This window comes from Tupaia chinensis, unplaced genomic scaffold (assembly GCF_000334495.1).
Source record: "Tupaia chinensis unplaced genomic scaffold, TupChi_1.0 Scaffold000290_1, whole genome shotgun sequence".
NCBI lineage: Eukaryota > Metazoa > Chordata > Mammalia > Scandentia > Tupaiidae > Tupaia > Tupaia belangeri.
Genome location: NW_006159775.1, coordinates 637,895 through 648,608, shown reverse-complemented (window position 1 = coordinate 648,608; position 10,714 = coordinate 637,895). Strand labels below are relative to the sequence as shown.

At 43.2% G+C, this 10,714-nt stretch overlaps 1 protein-coding gene across 1 annotated transcript in view; it reads left to right on the top strand.

Annotated features, from left to right (window-relative positions):
• MOCOS (molybdenum cofactor sulfurase) overlaps positions 1–10,714 on the top strand; it is a gene marked incomplete at its 5' end in the record, with an annotated part of 52,968 nt that overhangs the window by 35,199 nt on the left and 7,055 nt on the right. Inside the window, 2 exon segments of the mRNA XM_014588618.1 lie at positions 3,118–3,242; positions 9,287–9,392. Coding sequence (XP_014444104.1) covers positions 3,118–3,242; positions 9,287–9,392 — 231 coding nt within the window.

Genomic DNA, 10,714 nt, shown 5'->3' with positions numbered 1-10,714 from the left:
TCTCTTTTCCTATTTGCAACTCCATCAAGTCTTAGAGCAGCCAGTAGACTACACAGAAAGTGGCTCCTTTCCATCTAATCCACTGTATTCATCTCCCTTGCTTTTATGGTTTCCAAAATATTATGTTTGTTTATTTTCAGTCCCTCCCACTAGAGTGCTCATGTTGTTCCCTGCAGATCCTGGAATAATGCCAGGCTGCAGTGTGGACTGGAGGGCAGGACGAAGCAAGGGGAACAGTTTGGAGGTTGCTGCAACAGTCCAGAGGAGGCCTGAGGGCGAGGAGGAGACCTGGTTCATGTTTTGAAAAGACTGACTGGTGTGCATGGACTAGTTGGAAAGGGTGGGGTTGCAAGTAGGATGGCCAGTTAAGCACCTGTGTTAGCAACACCGCTGGCACATGGTGGAGGCTCAGACCACGTCACAGAGAAAGTGAGGTAAGTGTAGGATAGAGGAGGGATTTCTAAAAGTTCATGGAATAAAAATATGAGTTTATTTTGGTGCAGAACAATTTGGAACCCATGCATAGTTTTTTTTTTTCATAGTATGCATTTTCCATGGACCCTTTATATATATTCTAGAAAAAAAATCACCTGAATGGGTTGGATAAGGAGGCCTAGGGTATGGGGAGAGGTCCCTTAGGTTTCTAAAGTATAACTTGCTTTCAGATGATAACATAAATTATGTACCAAATAGTTGTGAATTATTACTTAATCTGAGTTGTTGATAAACCATCTGCTAAATTCTAGGAAATGTAAAATGAGGCTAAATGTAATAGCGTTTTATTTTATTTCTTCATGATATATATTTATAAATCTGTCTATTGAATAAATCAAATGTCTGCAGCCTTTGTTTTCTAAATATGATCTGTACCTAAAAACATATGGAAGAGTAACTTTTCCAATTATGGGAAAACTATCCTAGCTAACACCCCAACCAATCCTCCCTCATACTGAAACAGTTAACTATGTAACAGTGCCCTAAAAAGCTCAATATAATAAGAAGCTTTGGGGTTGGCAGGTGTCATGGTGGTTAAGACACTGGACTTCCACATGGCTGACTGTGATTCAAGTCCTGGACCTGGAGGCTTGCTTTCTCACTTTCCCTTTTTCTCTCACTGTCTCTCTTTGGTCAATTAAATAATAATAATAATAACAATAAATAAAATTAAATAAATAATTCTTTAAAAATTATAATAAGTTTCAAAAGTGCTAATTGCATATTAGTTAACACAGGACCTTGTTAGTGGGTAGGTTTCAGCAGAGTCAATGGTGATACTGAGCCTCCAATGAAACCGATGATTCCATTTCCTGCTACACTGCTGAGAACACGTGAAACAGCAGGTTACGTACTAAAGCTACATCCAAATTGGACCCAAGTTATTAGTGCCCCTGGGTGGCAGGCAGAGGATCATTCTGGGACTATGAAGGGCAACATCTCCAGGATGGTATGACAAAATTGAGTGTCCTGAGCCCTGGTCGCTGTTCAGGAGGTGGGAGAGTTGAGCTTGGTCTAAATCTTGCCAGGACTTACACCAGGTTTTTTTTGTTTGTTTGTTTGTTTGTTTTTGTTTTGTTTTGTCTTTTTTTTTTTTTTTAAATCGTTTAAACATTCAGTCTAGCACATTTTTAGTTAGGGCAGTGAATTTTGGGTAAACATTTTTTTCTTGCTACAGCAAATCTGCTAGAACTATAGCCATCCCAGGGTATGCACAGTTGTTTGTAGGCTCATCCCTGGTTGTGCATTTCGCTTAGCTGCATCTGGGAAGAATGCAGTATTCTGGTTAATGAAGCATTCTGGACATCTTGAGGATAAATATGTTCACACTGGAACCCTGAGTATTTACTATAACGAAATGAAGTTGGGTGCATTCTCGCTCTCTCTCTTTTTTTTTAAAGAATAATTTTATTTAACTTTATTTATTATTATTATTTTAAATCTGACCAGAGAGAGACACACAGAGAGACAGAGAGAGGGTGAGTGAGAAAGCAAGCTACCGGGTCCAAGACTCAAACCATTCTGCCATGTGGGAGTCCAGAGCCCTTAACCACCAGGCCACCTGCCAGGCCCTGGGTGCATTCTCTTAAGGCACAGAGAGAATGTGTAAAGAAAGGTTTCATGTTTCCCTTCTCCTCCAGAACAGGAAGTCAGCTATTTTTTCCCAGTGAAAATTAAGGAGAAAGAGGTTTTCAACAATATTTTGTAATCTCAAGATAAGGTATTAGTGATTTATAAATCATGATAATATGTGTTTACAAAGATTCTAGAGGATTCCAGGGCTTCTAAACCCCACACCAATGTACATACATCAGTAACATATAAGCATAGTGCCCATTTTACAAGCCAAACGTGTCAGTCAGTATGACCTTGCCCTGAGAGAAAGTATTTCAGTCAGGCCCAATGTAAAAATCCAGGATATGTTTGCAGGCTCAAGAGCTTCTTAAGCAAAACACCACTTCAGAAGTCTCATATTCCAAGCTTTGTGTTTCCGACTGCCAATTATTAGCATAAAAATATCATTCAAGAGGAACTTCTAAAGCTTTTTATTTGGTCTGAAAATTTCTCATAAGCCCCAGGTTTCAAGGCTGTATCTCCTAAGCCTTGAAAAATCTTCCTGCAGCTGGGACCAGAAGTTAGCGTAATGGTTATGTCGCTGGACTCCCATGTAGTTGACTGTGGTTTGAGTCCTGGACCCAGTGACTTAAACTCACGCTGGGCAGGTGTGTGTGCGTGCCCAAGATCCCAAGAGGAGAATGGAGGAGAAGGGATTGCGGTGTGGCCATCCCCCCTGGGAGATGATTTCTCACTTTCTGTCTCTCTCTGTCTTTCTGGTGAGCGCATGTGCCCTATAGCAAAAACCTCTCCAGAAAAAAAGAAAAAAAAAAATCTTCCTGCAGCTTCCTAAGTTACCTGCCCCTCTGTAATGCCTTCTGCCTCAGGATTCATTGCAATCTTTTTTCTTTTTTCTTTCTTTCCTTTACCTTTTCTGTTTCTCTTTCTTTCCTTTTTCCTTTTTATCTTTTCTTCTTTCTTTTCTTTTGTCATAAAACTTTTTTGCCATTTATATTATGTTGAAGAAATACTATATAATAGTTTCTTTCTTTCTTTTTTTTTGGTCAGGGTGAATACTTACGATTGTGGAGAAAAAATTTCAAGCTGGTTATCAAAATTTTTTGGCCGTCCATGTCATTTAATCAAGCAAAGTTCAAACTTCCAACGAAATGCAAAGAAGAAACATGGAAAAGGTATCACATTTTAACTTGGTTCTTAGAAGACAGGAACCTTGGCTTACCCTTGCACACATCTGAAATAGCCGAGGAATTGGATTTACACAGCAGCCCGTTCTTGTGAGGAAATCAGGGACGGTCAGCCTTCGCACAGAGCTGCTGTGATGGCTCCAGATCAGCTATTTGAGGGGACATCAGGATCTTTGTAGGGAGGCTGAGGAGAGCATAAGCCACATGCCTTGGCTCTGGCTCAAAAGGTCAGCCCAGGGGCCAGAAGGGTGGTTAAGGTGGTAGGTTCTCACATGGTCCACTGTGATTCGAGTCCCAGATCTAGCAGCTTGAAAAATCATGTCAAGTGCATGTGTGGGTGTTCCCGAAATCTCAGAAGGAGAAGGAATTGTGGCGTGGCCATCCCCCGAGGGGTGACTTCTCATTTTGTCTCTCTGTCTCTGTTGAGTGTACACACTGTATGACAAAACAAACTAAACTAAACTAAAATTTAAAAAGTTCAGCCTCAATCCTCAGTGTTCAGAAGTATAATTCTGTTCTATTAAATAAAATCAGTAATAGCTTGCTATGTCCTAAGATAGATCCTAAAACCATGAGACCTGGGTGGCTAACTTTTAGCTCTAGCACCAAATAGTGGTGAGTTCCTGGCAAATCCTTGAACTTCACTGTGCCTCAACTGTACAGCCGAGCTATCAGATTTTTAAAAGCATTGACCTTTACCCCATCGTAAGTCAATACGAGGATGAAGTGAGATGGCAGAAAAGAGAGTACCTTGAAAGTTAACTGTCCCATATGTGCAGATCACTTTCAAGTGTTGCTCCAATGTGGCTTCTCAGGGAACCTTGCCTGAGCACCTTCGTTAGATCTGCAGCCTGGGTCTGAACCTCTGGAGCAACCTTCCCTGTTTTATCTTCCTATGTTGCACCTTTCATGTTCCCCTGATTACTATATTGTGCATTTAAAAAAAAGAATTACTTAATTTTATTAATTATTATTATTACTTTAGCTTTTTGTTAGAGGGCATGTGTATGTACCAGAGAGAAAAAGACAGAGATAGACAGAGAAAGTGAGAAGCCAATCCTTAGAAGGGATGGCTATACCACAGTCACTTCTCCAGTCTCTTCTTGGGATTTTGGGTGCTCATGTACATACACTCAGAATGATTTTCAAGCCACCAGGTCTGGGACTCAAACCACAGTCAGACCAGCCCAGCACCCCAACCTCTATACTACTCGGTGGTCCAATACTATTTTTAATCTGACCAAAGAGAGAGAGGGAAAGTGAAAAAGACACCAGGTCTGGGACTTGAACCATGGTTGGCCATATGGGAGTCCAGTGCCTTAATCACCACACCACCTGCCTCCCCCTTATGCATTTATTTTATGTTCTGCTTTCCTTTTACTAGACTCTAAGCCCATGAGGACAGGGATTGTTGTCTGTTTTCCTCATTGCTGTATTGCAGTGTTTAGAACAGCACCTAGGCTTAGTAGTGGCTCAGTAACTGATAGATGGATGAATAAGTGGATTATTGTTATGCTACCATTTTGTCCAGGGTGACCTGGCCTAGTGACCAGCTCCCAGAGAGATTAGTTTGTCAATCCAAATAGTATTTTGACCATTTACAAACTGATAACTGGGTTTAGGAAGCTGCACAGGTTAACCCAAATCCCTGAAAATGTATCATATATGGAATCAAAGGATGTAATCTACTTAGATGTTTTAAAGTTTTGATGATTTTGGTACCAGCAGATGGCATAATGGTTACATTGCTGGACTCCCTCATAGTCAACCATGGTTTGAGTCCTAGACCAGGGACTTAAAACTCATGCTAGACACATGTGCATGCTTGCCCAAAATCCCAAAAGAAGAATGGAGGAGAAGGGATTGCAGTGTGGCCATCACCCTGGGGGAATGATTTGATTTATTCCCTTCTGTCTCTCTGTCTCTGTCTCTTTGGCAATCACATGTACCCTATAGCAAAAATCCTAAAAAAAAAAAAAGTTTTGATGATTTCTTGTGTCATATACTGTGATGGAGAAGGGGAATAAATTTATGCTCATTTTCTTGAGATTATCTGGTGTGTTTGGGTGTTAGGGTGTGGATAAGTATAGAGACATGGTTAAAGGGAGAGGGCAATAGGCATTTCCATGAGTAGTGATGTGTAAGGAGTGGCATTTGGATCAGTGGCACCCTTAGAAGTTACCTAGAAAGGGAGCGACAGTGAAATCTCGAAGTTTTAATTTATAGCACCTGCTTCCTACCTGGGGCTCTCCTGGCTGGCAATGGGTTGGGTGAGATTATTTAGCCTTGGTCCTAGTCCTTGGGAGCCTCTGGTGTGATGACTCACTGGCAGATAGCAGCACTACAACAGAAAGGATGTTATAAAGGTCTGTGCAAAGGGCATGGACATGTGGGAGAATCTACTTCATGGAGTAGGTGAGTCTGGAGCTATGTGGGAAGGCCCCTGGGGAGTAGAGTGGTAGGGCTTGGCATTCCTGGGCTCAGAAAAGGGTCGTATGTGGGCAGAGGAGTAATGGGGGAGACCGGGGAAGGGAAGGAGTGTGCCACCCAGGACGCAGTGCTTTATCACATGGTTGTGGGACCTGTTGGAGAGTGCTAAGCTGGGGCAGTTCATGATGATGTTCAGGTACAAAGATACTCCTGGCTGCATCATAGCAGGAGACTAAGGAAGCAAAAAGGCTTAGCAGGAGGTGGCTGGGGCTTGTCCTAGTGGGAGCTGGGGGCCCAGAACCTGCACATGGAGGATCAGGGAGTATCAACTTAGGGCTACAAGTATGCCCTCTGGGGTGCAGAAATCTCTAACGGTCTAGGCCACTCTAACATGTTCACATTGGTACACCCCAGAGGGATTTAAAAAGCAGTTTAAATAGGAGGCCAGCAGATGATGTAGTGGTCACATTACTGGACTCCCACATTTCCAATTCCAGTCCTGGACTCAGTAGCTTGAAACTCATGCCAGGTACGTGTATGTGCCCAAGATCCTGAGAGGAAGTGGAGGAGAAGGGATTGTGGCATGGACATTCTCTTGGGGGGAGGGTTATTCTCATTTCCCTCTCACTGATTCTGTCTCTGTTTCCCTCTGGTGAGCACCTGCACCCTAAGGCAAAAACCTCTTAAATAACAAAGAAAATCATTTAAATAGTTGCAAAGGATACAATTTCCAGCACACTGTAAATATTGTTCTTTTAAATTAAAACTCAGGAGATGAGCAGATGGCATAATGGTTACGTTGCTGGACTCCCACGTAGTTGACCATGGTTTGAGTCATGGATCAGGTGGCTTAAAAAAACTCAGACCAAGGACTTATGTGTGCATGCCCAAAATCCCTAGAGGAGAATGGAGGAGAAGGGATTGCGGGGTGACCATCCCTCCAGGGGGTGATGATTCCTCACTTTCTGTCTCTCTGTCAAGCACATGAACCCTATAGCAAAACAAAACAAAACAAAACAAAACAAAAAAACTCTAAAAAAAAAAACTTATATGGTACCCTTTCCCTTTCCTCTTTTTTTTTTTTTGCCAGAGACTGCATGTGCTTGCGTGCATGTGTGTGCATGCATGTGTGAGAAAGAGGGAGAGCAAGAGTGAGAGAGGAGAAGCAATCCCTAATAGGTCACGGTCATGCCACAATAATTTTCCCTCCATTTGCCCTGCCCGCCAGGTCCTGGACACTCACGCACATGAGACCAGAGTGTTTTCAAGCCACCTCAACCAGATTCAAACCATGGCTGGCCAGGTGGGGTCTTGCTCCTAAAACACTGTACTATCTGCTGCACCATGGGGCTGGCCCCTGTAGCCTTTCCAATAGAGCCAGTGAGATCTTAATACCACTGCAATTTGAATCGCAGGAGTAGTCAGTTTAAAAATATGTGTATGGGTCCAGCTGTGTGGCACAAATAGGAGGGTGCTGCTGAGTACTGGCCAAGGCCTCATTTGGGTACAAGGTTTGGTTCCCAGCCCAACCTGAGCAAGCCAGGCATGGACCATGCTTATAGTCCTAGCTGGATGCAAGGAGGGGGCAGGCGGATCCCAACATAGAGAGACCCTGTGTAAAATGCCTGCCTCTCTCTCTCTCTCTCTCTCTCTCTCTCTCACTCTTATTCCTTCCTCTTTCTCCCAGCCACACACTTTCTCTCATTGAAAAAATAAGTACATAAAAAATAAATATATGAGGAAACAGTCTTTTAATGCTCAGAAATTTAATTTTTTTCCTTTTTTTTTTTGAGAGGTTTTTGCTATAGGGCGTGTGCGCTTGCAGACAGACAGAGAGAGACAGAGAGACAGAAAGCGAGAAATCCCCCGCCCCAGGGGGATGGTCACACTGCAATCCCTTCTCCTCCATTCTCCTCTTGGGATCTTGGACATGCATGTGTAAAGTTGTTAAAAAAAATTTACTGTGATCACTGGAGTCTAAATATCAGGCAATTTCTTGTAGATTGAATTCTTACCATAATTTTTAATAGTACAAAGTTGATTGAAAGCAATGTAAGTATTAACAACTTTGAAAAGTTATTCCCCATGACAAGAAAAAATGATTGAACGTGGATCTTTTATTGAGATGGCTGAAATCTCTATCCTTGGTTCCCACATCCACTAATGACTGTCACTATGGCTGGAGTAGCTGGTGCTCAGGGACAGATCTCCTCTGAGAACCCTTGTTAAAGAAAATAAAGAGCAGGGAAGGAAGGAGTTTGGTTAACGCACTGTCACTCAAACCTTTCTCCTGAGCTGCGTGACCGAAGCACTGAAATCTAAGATTAAGACAACTTTAATCTTCAGTCACTTGACAACTTAATTAGGTTCTGTGGTTTTATAGACAGAAAAAAAAAAAAAAAAAAACGAATCCATCGGACCAACAGAAAGATCAGTCACCCGAGGTTTAGAGACTTCTGTTTTCTCAGCTTGGACCCCCCGGGGTTTGAATAGTGCTTCTGTTTTCAGCCTTAGAGACCCCTAACGCCCAGGGAGTTTGTTTGAGGAGACCCTTGGCCTTTCCTCTGTGAAGTGGGAAAAGGCCTTTGCAGGGGGCTGAGGTGCTGGGATTGCACCTTTCTTCTCTGGCAGAGCCATTTTAGCAGAGGCTATGTGGAAGTGGAGGATCTGGAAAGGGCGTCTTTTTAAAGGATTTCTGTTTTCTACTGTGGATCCACAGACTGCGATTGGAGACTATTCCGCGGGCTCTGGCTTAGCCAAACTTTCCCGCCAGCATCTCGGATGAGCAGAGTGAGGGCGGGCCCAGCAAGTGGGAGAGGAAGACCAGGGATAGGCTGCAGCCATTCCGAATGCACGTGATATTTCTTTTAATAGGCTTTGAACGTCTTCTATTTATTCCTAAAATCAGTATCTCACACTTGCCTGGGAGCGAATGTTTTCTCCCTGATTAGAAGAGCTTCCTGGGAGACCAGCAGATGGCGTAATGGCTACATCGCTGGACTCCCACACGGCTGACCCTGGTTCCAGTCCCAGACTGACAGCTGGAAACAGACACCAGGCACCGGTGCGCCTGCCCCAAGATCTTCAGAGGAGATGGAGGAGAAGGAATTGTGTTGTGGTCATCTCTCCTGGGGGTGATTTCTTGCTTTCTGTCTCTCTGGCGAGCACATGCAACTTATAGCAAAACTCTCTTAAAAACAAAACAAAACAAAACAAAACAAACAACTTCCTGGGCTTCCTGGGCCTGCTGCCCTACCTGCCTCCTCAGCCCTGCTCTGTCCTGAGAGAGGCATAGCCCCCTCCACTTCCACCTTGTCTCCCCTCTGAATATTGCCTCCAAGTCTTTGCTGGAACAATTTCACCTCAGCATTTTCTTATTGTTACTTTCTCCAGATTATTTTAAACAGTATTCTAAGAACTCATTTCCCTTTCTGTTTCTGCAAGTTTTGAGCTGTGCTTAGATAATTTACAATGCTGGTCAGGGCATCCCTTTCCTCCCTTGTAGAAATATACTCCACTTTTTAAAACATGCAAGCCCATGGAAACGTGATTCATTTATTCCAAGAAAGCAACTCTTCTTTCAAATGTTCCATCATTTTCAGATCAGTCTCCTGGTACAACGGCCGCCCTTTCTCTGGTGAATGAGGCACAGTACCTGTTGATAAACAGATCAAGTGTTCTGGAGCTTCAGCAGCAACTGAGCACCAGGTAAGATCCCTTCTCTCAGGAACGGAGACCAGTAAAGGTGCCGCTGGCACCGAGGTGAGGAGGAAAGGTCAGAGACTGTGGAGTCTAGTCCCTTGGTTTACAGATGAGAAACCCAGGTCTCAAGAAGTCAGCAAGCCCTTTCGGCCAGTTTCCATTCATCTTTTGTTTTCTAGTGGTCCTTCTTGACACTCTGAAGATCCTAAGTGAAGAATCCATGTGCTTCCTGGTGATAGGAAGAGGGAGAAAGAGAAGAGAAAGCAGGAAAGCACCTCCCTGTGGGGGATGATCATGCCACCATCTCTTCTTCATCTCCTTCCCTTTGGGATCCTTTTCCTTTCAATCCCAGAACATTGCCTTTGGTCTCAAGGGCAAATTCTTGCCATGCTTAAGGATTTTTCTTACCCATCCTCTCACCAACTTAAAAAAAATTAAAAAAAATTTTTATTGATGTACAACAAAGTGAAAAAATAGTAAATTTATGACTCACTGAATTTTTACAGATACATATACCCATGTCTCTATTACACAGATTAAGTCAGGAATGTACCCTGGAAATCCTCCCTTGTACCCTCTCTCAGTTAACCCTACCAAATATCGCCACTAATTTTTTTTTTTAAGTTTTTGTTATTGGGTGCTCGTGCTCCAGAGAGAGAGAGAGAGAGAGAGAGAGAGAGAGAGAGAGAGAGAAAGAGAAAGAGAGAGAGAGAGAGAGATGAAGAGAGGGAAAGTGAGAAATCACTCCCTAGGGGGGATGGCCATGCTGCAATCCTTTCTCCTCCATTCTCCTCCTGAGATTTTGGACATGCACGCACACATGCCCAGCTGCCGGGTCCAAGACTCAAACTGCTGTCAGTTATGTGGGAGTGCAGTGTCTTACTACACCACCTGCTGGCCCCACAACCTAACTTTTTTTTTTTCTTTTTTTAAATCACAGATTGGGTCATCTGTTCTTGAATTTAATATAATGGGGTTAGCTGGTTGCAGTAGCATGCATTTATAGTCTCAGTTCCTGAAAGGAGGCTGAGGCAGGAAGATTCTGTGTTCGAGGTGAAGCTCGGTAACCTAGTGAGAATTTGTCTCTACAAATTAATGATAACAATAATAATGGGATCATGCAAAATGTGCTCCTTTGTTGGAGAAGGTTTAAGACATGTTCTCAGTGCGTTCCTCTGGATGGGGGTAGCAGATATGTGAAGGTACAGAGGACCATTTTGCGAACCTCATGGTAGTCAAAAAAAATTTTTTTTGGAGAGGTTTTTGCTATAGGGCGCGTGTGCTCGCCAGAAAGACAGAGAGAGACAGAGAGACAGAAAGCGAAAATT